Genomic DNA, 17,882 nt, shown 5'->3' with positions numbered 1-17,882 from the left:
TGCCTTGTAGAGTGTGAGGCTACATTAATAATGTGTTAACATTTGAGGGCTCAGCCGAGTGCTAGTTCATCATTTAGCAGCAAGGCATCCCCTGGGAAATATTCCACCCTCTGACTCCACCACCTCAGCCAAGCTTCACAATCATCATTGCTGTATACAGTATTAAACTGTTTGTTTAAAACTTATACTCTGTGTGTGTGTGTGTATTTTATATATATATATATATAATATAATATAATTATAATAATAATAATAATATATATATATAATGTCTTTTATCTGGCTAAAAAAATTTCCCTGGAACCTAACCCCGCCCCCCATTTACATTAATTCTTATTGGGAAATTGGATTAACTTAACATCGTTTCACTTAAAGTAGCATTTTTCAGGAACATAACTACAACGTTAAGTGAGGAGTTACCTATACCTTCTGTCCTCTTCACAGTGGGGAGGATGAGAGGATTCAGAAGAGCAAGCAGAATCCTAGGGATAGGCAGCGGAGAGTTTACTCTGAGTGATGGGGTCTGCACTGTAAACCCTGCACTGGATCCACTTAAATGCCTGGTATGGGGAAATGGGGCAGGTAGCACTTCTCTCCAATGTTAAGTTTCATAAAGCTGCAGCCTGCTGCTTAAAATCCATCCCTCTGTTGCAACAGGTAAAATTACTGACAAGACTTTTTACTGATTTACAAGCATGAGCAGAAAGTCCCCTGAACACCCTGGTTTAGAAAAGGTAAGAATACACTAACATTATGGTCATGTTGTTCCCCAAAACAGTCCTATTCAAAATAAAAAATAAAGGTCATGTTAACAAATAATTTAAGATGATCCATGCATTCCAAATTATAGTATTAAAATGTGAAGAAAATTGCTGACTGGTAAAAAATAAGGATTATGTTTTGCTAGTGTAATGTTGATGAAATGTTAATGATTTACAATAACAGAATAGAAAATGTAAAACCATTTATGAAAGTTTGTGTAAAAGTATAACTGGATATGCATCATAACACTGATTGGCAGAAAGCTAATGAATATGTAATGTGGAAAGGTATAAACAAACAAGTGAACAAGGGCCCAAGTTGGAGAATATCAGACTAGAGACTGAGAGGAGAGCTTCCCAGTACCCTGGAACTCAGTAACTTGGGCTCCTACCTGTTCTATCTGTTTATTCTCTGTCATAAATACAGGCTCAGAAATTATAAGTACTCATGATTCTGTCTGAAAATTTATAAGTAAAGACAAAGATTGATTAAGCCTAAACTAGGTGGACTCGTGACTCAGTTTCCCTCCTCATAGTTGAATAATTAAAAAGTCTTGTCGGTAATTTTGCCTTTTGAAGTGGTTTATTCTGTTTAGATCCTAGGTATTTAGTTGTTTCCCAACACCTGTTTCTGTTGTGATTCACTTGCATGACCTGATCAAGTTAACATCTGCAATATGATTCTTAGGTATCAAGTTGATTCTTAGATATCAAAATATCTTACATAGAATAGACAGATACACAATGGCCCAAATTCAGCTGTCAGATACACGTATACAAATTCCCAGCCAAGTCACCTATGTACCTGAGGGCCAGAATCTGGCTTCCAATGGACTTAGATTAGACTTTGTTAAATGTGGGGGTTTTAAACATTATTTTTATTACACTTTGATTAGATCATAAGAATATAAGACCAGCCACACTGGGTCAGACCAAAGGTCCATCTAGCCCAGTATCCTATCTTCCGACAGTGGCCAATCCCAGGTGCCCCAGAGGGAATGAACAGGTAATCATCAAGCGATCCATTTCCTGTTGCTCATTCCCAGCTTCCTGACCAAAAAATTCTGTATATAAAGCCAACTGACTCTGGCCAAGACCATAAGGAACCTGTCATTTTATTATTTTTACCAGGAAGAAAAGGATGCTGCCAGCAGACTCACAGAAAAGTCCTGTATAAAAACATTGTACAATTATAAAAAGAACTGGGACTGGGGGTTTCCTTTTACAGGACTCAGCCTTCAAGGTATAAAAAAATATTAGGGGCAGGGCTGTGGAATGCACTTTAGGCTAATGCATATACCAGAGTGACATAGAAACAAGAGATTATTATTAAGCATCAAAAATCTGAGCTTTAAGAATTCAATTTGAAATGTGAAAACAGCTCATATATACACCTTGCTTCTTGCATAGGAAAATGAATACCTGTACCCTTATAATCTTGGTAAAGACCAAACAATAATGAGTGCCCAAAGGAAACTCGAATAAATCCTGAACTTGGTTGTCATGCCAAGATGATGTTATTTCCACATTTATTGTAAAGGACCCATGGCAGACACTGAGATGCCAATCCAGTGGAGAACCTCTGTGTGAGAGTTGGAGGAATTGTTGAGTATAGAACCCAAATAGCAAAAGCTGCATGACTGCTTTGACAGTTTCATTATTCAAAGAGATTGGAGTCATGGTGGACCCAATCCTACATTTTTCAGCTTTGTCTTTGACCACAAAACATGGAGGCCAACCTTAGCAGACATATATGCACATATGAAAGGGAAAATATATGCCCTAGAATGGAAGACTAAAGCCTGTGTATTTCAAAATAGATTTCAGCTTGGCTATAATCACCAGAGCACAGACTGAGTCTTATACTTTGTATTTGAGATTTTCAAAGGTGACTAGGGGATTTGGACACATATAGGCCATTAATACCAATGGAAGATAAGTATCTAAATCCCCCCAGACAGTTTTATCTTTTAAAAATTATTCTAGGTTTTCTCTTATCTCTCCACTCTCCCTTCATGGGATTTTGGAACATCTGGGCAGTTTTAAAGACCTTACCTTCTCTGTTACAGTACAGGATTAGACAATTGCACAAATGGAGAAAGGAAAAGAATGAATCAGATCTTGAAAAATAATGCATGTGTATGGATTAGACTATAAACTTTCATATGTGTTTGTACAATTGAGACCCTGATGCTCTCTGAGGACCTTTGGGCATCATTATAATACAAATGGCAATAATAGTGACAGCAGCATTTGTTTTTAGCACAGCTGACTTTCCTCTTTTTTGTTTCTTTCATTTTACTTTAGACTAACTCCAATCAACAAATCTCAAGATAAGATCATTTCCCACTCCATCCCTCCTTGTGCCCAATTACAATTTTTTGTAGGAAATCGCACAAAAAATGGGAACCTCCCATAGGAAGTATCTAGGAATAACCTCTTCTTTTAAGAGTTTGGTTCCTGTTATGTCAGTAGTTTTATCTTCAGAGAACTTCAGCAGCAGAAAAGAAAGGTCAAGAGGCAGAAACTTCAGTGCTGATGTAATCCCCAAGGAGTGTTATTCCCCTCACAGGTATGACTAGTATGAGATGCCAAATTAAATATACTCATTTTGCCTTCTATGTGTCATTCATAACGGAATAAGTGAATCTGTAGAAAAATGGAGCAATAAGAGAGCAAGCAAGTTCTCCCTGAGATCTCAGCTGGTATAATGGTGAAGTTCAAAGCAGTTCTTCCAAGATACCAATTTCAATGGAACTCACCAGGACCTTTCTTTTTATTGCACACACACACTCCCTAAGTACTAGATGAAAAAACCAAATGTATGTTACCTCTGTGTCAGCCCCATATAGGCTGATGAGGAAGGCCATAATGAGGATTGGTCATCAGGTCCAGTGCCACAGCCCTTCCAACTAGTATGGTAGGTCTGTGGCGATGTAGCAGCCCCGTCACCAGCTTTAAGCTGGAGGAGTGGATTTTATTTCCTGTATCCATTAGCAGTTCACCTCATTATTGTCCCTCTATGGGTGCAGAGGATGACCATTCAGGATCAGGTCAAAGGGCAGACATTTTGTTACACATTTCAATAGCTGAATGTGATGGTCAATGGCATGTTATAAGGCTGGTGGAACAGAGCAATTAAAGCCATATACCTCTGCAGAGCTATGGGGTGTTCTAATTCAACTTCCAACACAGTTATGTTCAGCAAAAAGCTGTTTTTGGTGCCAGGACTCAATTCTCAAAGTGGGTGCCTGAATTAGATTGGCACTTATACACCTAAAATAGGCATTTGAGCACCTAAATACTGAACTGGGTATCCTCAAAGCACCCAAGTTTGAATATTGTGCTCCCCAACTTCTGTGTGCAACCTGAGAGGTCTTAATTAATATAAGGGCAGGGTTGTACTAATGGAGCAATGTGAGATGGTCCAGACTCTCATCCCATCAGATCAAGTTATCTCCAAGAAAATGCATGCCACAAAAATTGGTAAAAATTCAGGCCAGGATGCCATCACAAATGTTTATCCATTTATTTAAAATTTAAATATATTTTCAAGATCTGGTGGTAAAAGTATTAATCAGATTATTGCAAATATATAGAGACCAAAAATTTGATGTTTTGGTTATACATACCCAAAAGTGGAGGCACAAACAATATGTTCGCATTGGTAAGATAGCCTGAATTCAAAATTTCCTTGCCTTGTTTTTACTCTTAACCATAATGTTATTTTAATGTTTTGTGTCTTTATTGATTTTTTAAGGGGAAAAAAATGGATGCTAGGGTTCTTGTCTTTGTGTCACTTCATTATATCTTGCTACGTTCTCCCAGTTTCTCATAACCAGAGTGCAGTCAACCAGTTTCTGCTTTGACCTTGCAAAGTGGTCTCATTCAGTTGTCACCGGTGAGATTTTTTATTCATTTTCCATGACATTATCTGTATAGATTTGTGGCGTCACTGCTTTTATTCTTTTGGATATTGGGTTTTCAGTAGTAATTTTTCATATTTAACTAGATTAGTGTCTAACGAATCAATTATAAATGCTATGTGCTGGGATTTCTTAGGAAATAGGATTTTTAACAATAAATATAACAAACGTGAAATTCTGCAGTTTAAATTTGACTCCTTTTTCCAGATAGTTTTCTGAAATGTGTGGCTTTTCTCCCCCCTCAGAGTTGCACTTATATCTATAATACCTTTGTTGTTATCCCTGTGGGCTTCTTAGAGTTTAAAAAGTTCAGAGTAGTAGTCCATACCTTCCAGCTTCCTGCAGCCAAGTTCTGCAGTGCACCTGCTGCTCCTTCCAGTGTGTCTGGATTTGAGCACTCAGAGAGAAGTGTGAGGTAGGGTTTGACTATTGAAGGGTGCCACAGCATCTGGATTCCTTTTGGTGGTTCTGCACAGTCTGGAAGAGGTCCTACTCCATCCCACTGTTGGAAAGGAGAAACCAAATGTCACAAAGGATGCCAATATCAAAGAGAATAATACTCAACATTTTTTTTATATAGGCCCATGGCCAAAAACCACCACCTTCACCTTTAACATACTGATTGAGATCCCTGATGGAGGCAAATTCTCCTCCCAGTACTCTTTATAAAATAGCTTTTTGATTGTATTTGACCTCACCATTAGTGAAAATCTAAGAGTGTTCTACCTAACTAGCATAATGAGAGCAATTAGCTTTCAATGCATAATTTAATTTTTTCAGGGGAGTGAATATCTATTGGGACACACATGTATCAACAGATCTTAATAGGTACCTTAACAACTTGCATAAAAAGAGATTTTCTTTTTATATTTGACTTGATCCTTTGTGCTTTTTCTTTCCAGTGGGAATCACACTCAAAAAATAAATTACATGGGGGCATATACTCGCCACATTTATAGGCCAGGAGGGTAAGGTGGCTAAGGAATAGCTTTCCACTACCACACAGCTACTTCTAGCCTCTTTGTGGAACTTAAGCTGCTTCTCAGCTCTGAGGGCAGCTACTCTGAAGGGCTTCAAACAGCCCCCGATTTCTTTTATAAATCTACCCATCACAAAAACTTTCTTCACCAACATAGAATTCTGCCTCCAAAATTACCCCATCCTGATGCCCAATATGAGCAGTATACAGTATCTGGTCTAAGAACAAATCTCACAAGCCATCAGGAGTAGAAATGGGAGCTTTAGTCCAATGGAAAGAGGAGATCTCCTCTTTCCGGTCCGACTTACAGGATTCACACTTAGAAGGTCCTAAGATATGGGACTTAAAGTCAAAACACTTTTATGCACAGAAATGCTATTTTAGGTAATTTTAAAAGTATTTTTAAATGAAATACTTATATGTTTCTCTCAATGTGCATTGTACAGGCAGAGGAGCACAAAAAAGAGAATCTCAATAACACTTTCAAACATTTTCTAAAACATTTACAATACATTTTTTTTCTGAAACAGATGTGGCATATACAGAATGCATGTGTCTGGATGTGTGAGTGATGATTTGTTTAAGCTGAAACAAAGAGAAATGAGCCAGCAGCAGGCAGAAACAACCCCTCCTTCATCACCACTGCCTCTGGTGGATACAGAGAATCAGTCTGCCCTGATCCCACTCATCCAGTGGTAGCAGAAGCAGTTGGAACAGGCTTTGACCTCAAAACCTGATCAACCCATTTCCTCCCCTGGGGCAGGGAGGACAGGAGAGAAAAGCAGCAGCAGCTCTAGATCCCTCAAGCCCACAGGGGCATGGCAAGCATGGCCCCATCACTCAGTGGCCCAGAAATTACACATCCTGGTTAGTAGGTGAGAATTGGTCCAGATCCTCAGCTGATGTAAATTGATATGGATCTATTGCCTTAAATGGAGCTATGCCAATTTACACCTGCTGACCATTATGTTTTGCAAATAAAAAAAGAACAAACACAAATGCAAAGTTAGCTGGTCTTACAATAATGTACATAAAGAGTTATGTGAGAGCAGCTGCTAGGATATATAACTCAGAGCATTGGACAAAAAAAGACAACATATAATCAATGGAAAAGCCATCTCTACTGGAGGCACTATCAAATGCCCAGAAACAGTAGCAAAATCACCTTAAAAGGGTTGAAGCTAAACCCTGCTGAATGCAGCCACTATGAAAGGGAGCATGATGTGCTTGTGTCATCAGCTTGTTAAAATTCTGCTTTCAAACTGTAGAAAAGGTTGGTTGACTTCCCTGCTGGTGAGAGAATTCAATCCCCCTCTTTGGACACAATAATCAGCCCTTCCAGGGATTGCTTCGTGAAGGCTCATAAACATTCTAATAAAAATCTACTTTTTTCCTCTTTGGGAATGCAATAAACTGCCTGAAGTCTCAGGTATTTTGAAAAAAAAAAAAGGGTAGGAAATTCCTCTTATGAGGGGCCCAATTCTGTCCTCACACCAGTTTTTACACTGGTGTAAATACATTTGCTTTAATGGAGTTACTCCGGATTTACTGTGGTACAAATATAATCCAAATTCACGTCAAGGTCTTCACCTCTTCCCTCCCAATCCTATTTCAAATTACACACATTGAACACTGTTCTATCGAATTTATATACTGAGTTTTTATTATATTTCTCAGGAACAAAATATAATACAACAAATATGTTAGCTCTGGTATACACACAGTTTTTGTACTGGTATAACTGTTGGTCATGGATATCATTTTTTACCGAAATAGTGTATCTGTGCAATTCCTAGTGTGGACCCAGTTATATCACCATAGAGATGCTTATATCAGTATAACTTATTCCCCCATAGTTATAAACAGGTATATGCATATTTATACGGTATAATTGTGTCAACATTAGGAAGGTTCGCAAAAAGAAAAGGAGTACTTGTGGCACCTTAGAGACTAACAAATTTATTAGAGCATAAGCTTTCGTGAGTTACAGCTCATTTCATCGGATGCATTTGGTGGAAAATACAGGGGGAGATTGATATACACACACAGAGAACATAAAACAGTGTTATCATACACACTGTAAGGAGAGTGATCACTTAAGATAAGCCATCACCAGCAGCAGGGGGGGCAAAGGAGGAAAACCTATCATGATGACAAGCAAGGTAGGCTATTTCCAACAGTTAACAAGAATATCTGAGGAACAGTGGGGGGTGGGGTGGGGGGGGAGAAATATCATGGGGAAATAGTTTTACTTTGTGTAATGACTCATCCATTCCCAGTCTCTATTCAAGCCTAAGTTAATTGTATCCAGTTTGCAAATTAATTCCAATTCAGCAGTCTCTCGTTGGAGTCTGTTTTTGAAGCTTTTTTGTTGAAGGATAGCCACCCTCAGGTCTGTAATCGAGTGACCAGAGAGATTGAAGTGTTCTCCGACTGGTTTTTGAATGTTATAATTCTTGACGTCTGATTTGTGTCCATTCATTCTTTTACGTAGAGACTGTCCAGTTTGGCCAATGTACATGGCAGAGGGGCATTGCTGGCACATGATGGCATATATCACATTGGTAGATGCGCAGGTGAACGAGCGTCTGATAGTGTGGCTGATGTGATTAGGCCCTATGATGGTGTCCCCTGAATAGATATGTGGACAGAGTTGGCAATGGGTTTTGTTGCAAGGATAAGTTCCTGGGTTAGTGGTTCTGTTGAGTGGTGTGTGGTTGCTGGTGAGTATTTGCTTCAGATTGGGGTCTGTCTGTAAGCAAGGACTGGCCTGTCTCCTGGTGGAATTCCTCAAGGGCTTCTTTTGGATGACCCATCACTCTCACAGATCTTGGGAGACAGGAGACTTCACCTGCGCATCTACCATTGTGATATATTGAATGTCCATTCAAAGAATGAATGGACACAAATCAGACGTCAAGAATTATAACATTCAAAAACCAGTTGGAGAACACTTCAGTCTCTCTGGTCACTCGATTACAGACCTAAGAGTGGCTATACTTCAACAAAAAAGCTTCAAAAACAGACTCCAACGAGAGACTGCTGAATTGGAATTAATTTGCAAACTGGATACAATTAACTTAGGCTTGAATAGAGACTGGGAATGGATGAGTCATTACACAAAGTAAAACTATTTCCCCATGGTATTTCTCCCCCCCCCACCCCACCCCCCACTGTTCGTCAGATATTCTTGTTAACTGCTGGAAATAGCCTACCTTGCTTGTCACCATGATAGGTTTTCCTCCCCCCCCCCCCCCCGCTGCTGGTGATGGCTTATTTTAAGTGATCACTCTCCTTACAGTGTGTATGATAAAACCCATTGTTTCATGTTCTCTGTGTGTGTATATCAATCTCCCCCCTGTATTTTCCACCAAATGCATCCGATGAAGTGAGCTGTAACTCACGAAAGCTTATGCTCTAATAAATTTGTTAGTCTCTAAGGTGCCACAAGTACTCCTTTTCTTTTTGCGAATACAGACTAACACGGCTGCTACTCTGAAACTAGGAAGGTTGTAGCTCTTTAACTGTATTGGTATAATTTTCTGCGGACAAATCCTTCCTTAATACAGGCTTGCCAGATGGCGATTCCTCCTTGTTTGGTGATGGTTATGAGAATGCATTCTTTTTTTTTTAAAGGAAAACCAAATGAATAGATCTCCTGATTTTTCACCCCTGCTCTCTGCTAGCACACGGAGCATACATTATCATTCACTAAGAGGGGAAATGAGTATGGTAGACCTTTATTACAATATCATGAGAACTTCACTGAAGGAGAGGTGGGTAAATGAAGAGTTTTACATTCCTAATTTACCACTCATGAGCTTATGAGTTAAAATTCTTTAGGAACATTTTTTGAGCTCACCAGCAACATACTACTAAAACCGCAGCAGGCCAAATTCTTATGACTTGTCTACATGGTCAGATAATGTGCTGTACATAGGGTGTGATTTCTAAAATGCACTGATGTGGATGCACATTAATGGATCCGTGTAGTCCCTGCTGGTGGGCTTTCACACCTGCTGTAGTGCTGTTTGAAACAGTACTACATTAAAGTGCAGTAGGGAACATTTATTGCTCACCAGCAGGATCTACATGGATTAATTAATGCGCAACACATTAATGACTTTAGGAATCATATCTTCATAGAGCACATTACCCAGTCGTGTAGACAAGCACTTAGTTGCATTCTGCCCCCTTCCTGCCATTTGAGCAACATGAAGGGGCCAGAAAGTTGGATATGCCCAGCTGAGAATTCCTCAGGCATAGATGTGTTGAGGTGAGCATCTGCACTGTCCTTTTGCCCTTCCCTCCTCCCCATCCTCCCTCACACATATTCTTGGCTCCAGTCCAGCGGGAACGTCAGGGTGGTAAGGAATTCTGGAGCCAGCGGTCATAGCTCAGGTCTGCCCTGAGAAATAGGGAGCTCTAATTGGCTTCCTCACAGTCCCTTGTCCTCTTTCACCATCAAATATGGGTTCTTTTGAGTGGAAGCTCAGTGCAGCAGAGAATTTGGGACAGCCTGTACATTAGTAACAACATTCTCGTCTATGGTATGTGTGTCAATAAAACATGTGTGTGTGTTTGTATATACTGCATTTAAACATAAAAAACCAACACAGTATCATATGTGAAGGATCTTGTCTCAGTGCAATGGAAGCCAAGTATGGATAGGATCATCTTCTAAAGTGAGGTATAATGTAGGTGGACAATGCTTCCTGTAGCATCCACTGCCACGCTCTATACAAAACATAAGAATTAAATCATGTGTCCAGGGTAAGGAGGTTGCATTAACTTTCCTTGAGGGTTACCTCTTTAGCTTTCTCATTTCCTAAAGGCACTATTGTAAAATGTGATACATGATTAATTCAGAAGACAATTTTTCTCGGAAAAGTGATCCATGCAGTTCTAAAATGCCTTTTATTACATCCCCCTCTTAATAGCTATGAGAGAACAGGGAGGAAATGAAGAGACCAACTGATGTAAGTAAGGATCTTCTTTGATGACAACTAGAGGTGTAGTTCAAAGTGTTCTATATTATTTAAGGGTCTTCGTAGCATTGTGGTACCTTAATATTGAAGAAAATGAGCTATATCAAAGCTAAATTTGACCTTTATCTACATCATTTATTCAAACTTTTGTTAAGTCAATTAAAAAACTCTTAGTAGTCCCAAAAAATGTATTTTCACAAGCAATAATATTACAATATCTTTTCTCTAACAGCTGCTGTAGCAAGGCTGACTGTGACAAGGCTGAAATTGCTTTGTAGTTAGCACTATTCAATATTAATCAATGAAGGCTGTGAGCTAAAAGACTCTGTACAAAGAATTTTAGAACAGTTACTCTATAGCTGTAATCCATCAGAAGTGATCAATAAATTCTAGCTGAGATAGTTTGTAGATGTAGACAGAACCTCTGAAAAAGATGTCCCACAGTCCCACAATCACTTAGCTTATGTTAAGGAGAAGAAAGCCATAAACAAAAGCTCCTTCCAGCCCTCCTTGCTTCAGCTGTCATTTCCACAGATATTGTGGGTGAAATTGACAGAAACTGGTAGATACGAATCTCCCATTTCCTGAAATCAACCCAGAGATAAAAGGGTTCAAAGGAAGGAGGAAAGACAGAAAAAAATGAAAAGCTGAGTATGACTATCTTTCAAAATAATGAGTTTCTGAGAAGTAGAGTACATTGCTAAGTAGTTTAAAATGTTTCCATATTACCTGAAGAATGTCTTTAAGGTCCTAGAACTAGGACTGGAAATCTCAGGAAAACCAGCCCTCCCAAAAATTCACCATTTTAACAAAGAGATCAAGATGACCTCATAGAGTTTCAAGACAATGGTGGGAAAATCAGAACTTAAAAACAGATATTTAGGTGCTCACAAACCCATATGACTTAGCAAATGACACATGAAGTGATTTGAGATTGTGAGGTTTGAGTTTTATTTTTCAGCCAATGTTTCTCTTCTGTCTTATTTCCCTCCGCTTCTGACATATGTTAGGTAGCCTATTTGAAGTGAGTTTAGTAGTATCACTGCACATCCCAGTGGACAGGTGTCAGTATCACAGAAAACAAATGAGAGACTGCTGAATTGGAATTAATTTGCAAACTGGATACAATTAACTTAGGCTTGAATAAAGACTGGGAGTGGATGGGTCATTACACAAAGTAAAACCATTTCCCCATGTTCTTCCCCCTTCCCCCCCACCGCCCACTGTTCCTCAGATGTTCTTGTCAACCGCTGGAAATGGCCCACCTTGATTATCACTACAAAAGGTTCCCGCCCCCCGGCTCTCCTGCTGGTAATAGCTCACCTTACCTGATCACTCTCATTACTGTGTGTATGGTAACACCCATTGTTTCATGTTCTCTGTGTATATAAATCTCCCCTCTGTATTTTCCACTGAATGCATCCGATGAAGTGAGCTGTAGCTCACGAAAGCTTATGCTCAAATAAATTTGTTAGTCTCTAAGGTGCCACAAGTCCTCCTTTTCTTTTTGCGGATACAGACTAACACGGCTGCTACTCTGAATACTAAAAATGTCACCTCATTGGCAGATTCAGTACAGAGGCCAAGGACTGATTCTTTGTGGAAACTAACTACTGTCACTCTGTGGCTAGATCCCCTCAGGCTAGAGGTGTGGTACATTCATGGAACAATGTGGAGAAAGGTACACTGCTACTGTCTGTGCTGTCCCTGTTCTGTGGATCACAAGAGGACTTCTGTCATTGGTGCTAACAGTCTGGGGACTTTCAGGAGCACTACATTCAAACAATTACAAAAATTATCTTGATCTTTTCATTCAAGTGACAATTTGTTGTTGTTGGACATTTGAAAAAAAATGGAAGAGCTGTGAAAGCGATCCATATCCACAACCCCTACACATTTATGCTCATTTTGGTTTTGGTAAGTAGTGAAGATATTATAGAAGAGCTGATAATAGGAAATATCCATGCTATCCAAATATTCAAATGATGAGTTGATTTAGTTTAAATTAGATGGAAGAATAATCAAAACCAGTTAGTAACTAACAGGTTTCAGAGTAGCAGCTGTGTTAGTCTGTATTCGCAAAAAGAAAAGGAGTACTTGTGGCACCTTAGAGACTAACGAATTTATTAGAGCATAAGCTTTCGTGAGCTACAGCTCACTTCATCGGATGCATTTGGTGGAAAAAACAGAGGAGAGATATATACACACACAGCTTCAAAAAGTTTCAGAAACAGACTCCAAGGAGAGACTGCTGAATTGGAATTAATTTGCAAACTGGATACAATTAACTTAGGCTTGAATAGAGACAGGAAATGGATGAGTCATTACACAAAGTAAAACTATTTCCCCATGGTATTTCTCCCCCCCATCCCACCCCCCACTGTTCCTCTGATATTCCTCTGATATTCTTGTTAACTGCTGGAATTAGCCTACCTTGCTTGTCACCATGAAAGGTTTTCCTCCTTTCCCCCCCCTGCTGCTGGTGATGGCTTATCTTAAGTGATCACTCTCCTTACAGTGTGTATGATAAACCCATTGTTTCATGTTCTCTGTGTGTGTATATATCTCTCCTCTGTTTTTTCCACCAAATGCATCCGATGAAGTGAGCTGTAGCTCACGAAAGCTTATGCAGTTAGTAACTAAGATATTTTACTTTGCAAGGGCAGAGTGAGAAATTAAAGGAAGTCAATTGAACTGAAAAGTGCAGGAACTTAAATGTGGTGGAAGCTTGGAACTTCTTTAAGTCAAAGATACAAAAACTGTCTGGAATTTGCATTCCAAACAAGGGGAAACATGTGTAGGGAATGGCTGCAGCTCTAACTGGATACACAACCACCTGAAAAAGGAGATTAGTACTAAGCAGAGAGCCTAGAAGGAATAGAAGAAGGGATTGATAATCAAAGAAAGTATCAAGGGGTAGCCTCATTAGTCTGTATCCACAAAAACAACACTGGAGTCCAGTGGCACCTTAAAGACTAACAGATTTAGTTGGGCATAAGCTTTTGTGGCTAAAAAAACACTTCTTCAGAAGGTAGAAAAAGAAGTGCACTCTCCTTCCATATGTTGATTTCTCCACTGATCACCAGCCCCACACTTGACAGGATTAGTGGGAAGTGAGTAGCTCATGACCACATTTTTTCTCTAGTAATATAACATTTTTAGAGTTTTTATTTTAAGCATTGAATGTGGAATTTTTCATTTTGCACATTCTGTAAAAATTGTCACCAAATATTAAAAACAAACACTTGAAAAACATAACAGTTAAAACCATCTTGGGTCCCACCCCAAAAATGTAATAATGGGAAAACATCTCAGCCATTTGAGACAGGCTAAATAATTCTTCAGCTATAGTTCCCTATTTCATAAAAGAGGAAGAAGAAGATGATGATTAAGGTTGGAAGAGACCTCAGGAGGTCATCTAGTCCAACCCCCTGCTCAAAGCAGGACCAACACCAACTAAATCATCCCAGCCAGGACTTTGTCAAGCCGGGCCTTAAAAACCTCTAAGGATGGAGATTCCACCACGTCCCTAGGTAACCCATTCCAGTACTTCACCATCCTCCTAGTGAAATAGTGTTTCCTAATATCCAATCTAGACTTCCCACACTGCAACTTGAGACCATTGCTCCTTGTTCTGTCATCTGCCACCACTGAGAACAGCCGAGCTCCATCCACTTTGGAACCCCCCTTCAGGTTATTCAGCAGTTGAAGGTTGTTATTAAATCCCCCCTCACTCTTCTCTTCTGCAGAATAAACAAGCTCAGTTCCCTTAGCCTCTCCTCGTAAGTCATGTGCCCCAGCCCCCTGATCATTTTCATTGCCCTCCGCTGGACTCTCTCCAATTTGTCCACATTCTTTCTGTAGTGGGGGGAGGGAACTGGATTCAATACTCCAGATGTGGCCTCACCAGTGCCAAATAGAGGGAATAATCACTTCCCTCTGCTGGCAATGCTCCTACTAATGCTGCCCAATATGCCATTAATGTTCTTGACAACAAAGGCACACTGCTGACTCATATCCAGCTTCTCATCCACTGTAATCCCCAGTTCCTTTTCTGCAGAACTGCTGTTTAGCCAGTTAGTCCTCTGTGGGTTAACAGAGGTTAAATTAATGCCAGCAGTTTAATGGCTCATTCCAAAGGCATGAGAATGGTGAACCCCTGAAAAGTGCTAAAACAATAAGACTCCCATCTTGGGAAGGACCATCACCTCTTGTCTTTGGGATCTATGTAGCTGCAGACTTAGCCTATGCCCTGAGGACCCTAATCCAATGGTCTATATTGAAGGCTAATATCTGGGAGACACAATGGCCAAGATTTTCAACAACAGGAACCTAAATCAGAGACCTAAACCCATACTTGTGTACATAAAGAAGTTGAAGTTTGACTCTCTCAGTGGTACTGAGCACCCATAGCTCCCAGTGAGGCCAATGAGAATGCATAGCACCTGTGAAAATCAGGCCACTTATTTAGGTTCCTAAATTTAGAGATCCAGGTCCGAAAAATGTGACCTGTGTATATTCAGTAACCCCTCGATGCAGACGTCATGGAAGCAGGGTCTTAGACGGGATATAAGTGGGGCAGCAGTATGTCTATCCAGGCAAGGCTGGGCTCTTTTTGGATACAATGTACTGGATAAATAGCAGTAACCTCCCAAACTTGGTTCATCATGGTTTGCAGTTTTGGGGAACAGTTTGTTGTCTGGCTTTCAAGATATTCCAGCTAGAATGTTTATTATTAAGTCTCATGAAATGAATTATTCTAATTTTATATACTAGATGATATTTAATATTTGTAAAGGGTTTTTTAAGCTTTCTCTTGCTCTATTACCACATTTAGCGAAAGACGGTTCTCTTCTCCCCACTTTTTTTCTTATATTTAAAATAATAAAAAGTGCCCATACATCATCTCTGAGCAACCTGCCAGTTCTTAAAAATTACAAACAAAATACATTGTTCAATCATCTCACCCCTTCTACCAAAGAGCAGCTTATTCTCAAACAGGAATTAATTCATGGCCGTCCTATAGCCTGTTATACAGGAGGTTAGACTGGATAATCATGGTGGTACTTTCTAGCATTATAAGCTATGAATCAAAAGCTAACACCCTTGCATATTAGTCTATACCTCAATATCTCTACTCTTCATAGGTAGGTGAAACAAATGGCCCCTGCACCAGCCTCTGAAAGTCAAAAAAATCTGGACTATTTCAAACACTTCTGTAGTTCTGATTGATTGATATGACTTTTGTTGGCCAGCTGCTCATAGGGTCTTGAGCTTCATGAGTTTAAGAGATATTTCCTTTACATTAAGCAAGAATTTTATGCATTGTTGCTTTTCCTTCCATCTCAGAAGTAACTCAAAGGCCTGCTAAGATTAGGACATTCATTACTAATGAACAGCAGATACAATGCCCTCTGCTGAGGTAAGGAGAGTCAGAAACGAATATTAATATCCTTAATAGCAGATCTTTAAGGTAGTGCATCCTTTTATTTGAATCTTTCATACTGAGCTCAGACTAATGACTCAACCCAGTAATAGTCTGCATGTATTTATCTATCTGTGTATATACCTGGTACTCATCAACATAGCATCTGACTGCTGTCAGCAACATTACACACTGGTAGAACCACATGAATGGGCACAGCCTCCTCTGATAAGTTGGACTGCTGATCAATCATCACACAGTGAACATGACAGTACTGGCCCATTCCACAAGTCCTCAAAATATTTTTTCCTTCGGGAAACCCTATCCACGCTGTCTTAGGAATGCTGTTTAAACATGGTTTTATTGGATTCCTTAGCCAGCAAAGATGAACTTTTCTTTTCTTGAAGTAGTAGCTAACCTCCCTAGAGTAGTAGGATTTACAACCTATCCACCTAGTGTGCGAAAGCATGAAGTGTCAGGCTGTTGGTAATGGTATTTAACTTGAAATGTTGCTGTTATAGCTCAAAGCTCCTGACAGAAGGTAAAACAGAAGGTCAGTCTCATTTCAAAAGTGCCACTTGTAATCAAAATAAAGATTCCGGGACAGATTCTGATGTCACACTGGTAATCATAAATAACGGTAAAACAGGAGTAAGAAAAGTTTAAGACCAGTGTAAATGAGATCAAAATGCGGTACATCTTTCCTTAGTAAGGAACGGAAAAAATAAATGAAGCTGTGCCAAATGCGTGTGTGTAATTGATGATATAACAAGTTTAAGTAGAGTATAATGTGTATTATTAGCAGCTACCTTGTTTTTACCATTATTTTTCTTAATCACTTCTTGTCATATTTATTTTGTTCCCTCTAGACCTGGAAGAATGAATATGTTGGCTGTAGAGATGATGCTACTGTAAGTGGCATAATTATCACAATCAGGGATATTTGGTTCCATCTGAAAAGTGACAAGATGTGATGTGGAGAAGTTAATAGCTACAGTGCAGTGGTCTTCTGTTAAAGTCTCTATGGTTCTGTAGTTTGATGGGTGTTAACTGAGCAGCAGGTGACCATAAATAAGGACCATAGAGGGGAATGTAAGAAAGAATTGTGGAGGAAAGAATAATAGGAATGCTTGGTGATGCAAGCAGAAGTTCATCTCACTTATCTTTATTAAATTAAAGTTTTGTTTTTAATTTTTCAAAAAATGATACCAAGAGTTTGGCTGGCTGTGCTGTTGTGAATCTTCAGCAGAGTGCTGGGTGTTGGGATTCTGCAGGCAGACTGTAAACTGGATCTTACTCCAGCTTTGGTAAAGTTTTGGTAAAGATTTAAGGAAATTAGGACTGAGCCCAGTGCTGGTTCTTTTTATTAAAGTAGAGGTTGTGATTCTGAATTAAGATGACAGCTGTTTGGAGAAACTTCTGTAAGTAAGAAGTTGAACTGAAATGTGTCTTTGTTTTGTTCATTTTTTAAAAAAAGATAAAGCAACACTAATTCTGTATGATCTCAAGGTTGAGAATAAGCTGCAACTTGTATAAACAATTGATGGTATTAATGAATAACAATACCCAATCAGTTTTAAAAAGCATCCTAAAAAGAGAGGCGTATTTTATGTTATAGTTTTCAAAGTTGTTCTTTTCCTTATGAAGTTTTACATACTCCTACTGAGATCAAATATATCTACTAAATTAGTCAAAATTGCTTTTAATCACAAGAGAGGAAAAGTAAATGCCCCAAAATTATCCATGTCTTTAATTTTTTAAAAACACATAAAGCTATGAATTCAGCCTCATCCATAATTGAAA

General features: G+C 39.2%; 1 protein-coding gene across 14 annotated transcripts in view; it reads right to left on the bottom strand.

Annotated features, from left to right (window-relative positions):
* The window catches only part of CTNND2 (catenin delta 2), a 1,224,220-nt gene that overhangs the window by 111,007 nt on the left and 1,095,331 nt on the right, over positions 1 to 17,882 (bottom strand). For all 14 annotated transcript variants that reach the window (XM_038392622.2, XM_043508458.1, XM_038392619.2 and 11 more), the window contains one exon: positions 5,016 to 5,189. In XM_038392622.2, the coding sequence (XP_038248550.1) occupies positions 5,016 to 5,189 (174 nt within the window). The remainder of the gene's footprint in view (positions 1 to 5,015; positions 5,190 to 17,882) is intronic.

The sequence above is a fragment of the Dermochelys coriacea genome, chromosome 2 (genome assembly GCF_009764565.3).
Source record: "Dermochelys coriacea isolate rDerCor1 chromosome 2, rDerCor1.pri.v4, whole genome shotgun sequence".
Classification (NCBI taxonomy): domain Eukaryota; kingdom Metazoa; phylum Chordata; order Testudines; family Dermochelyidae; genus Dermochelys; species Dermochelys coriacea.
This window is presented reverse-complemented; position numbering and strand designations above follow the sequence as displayed.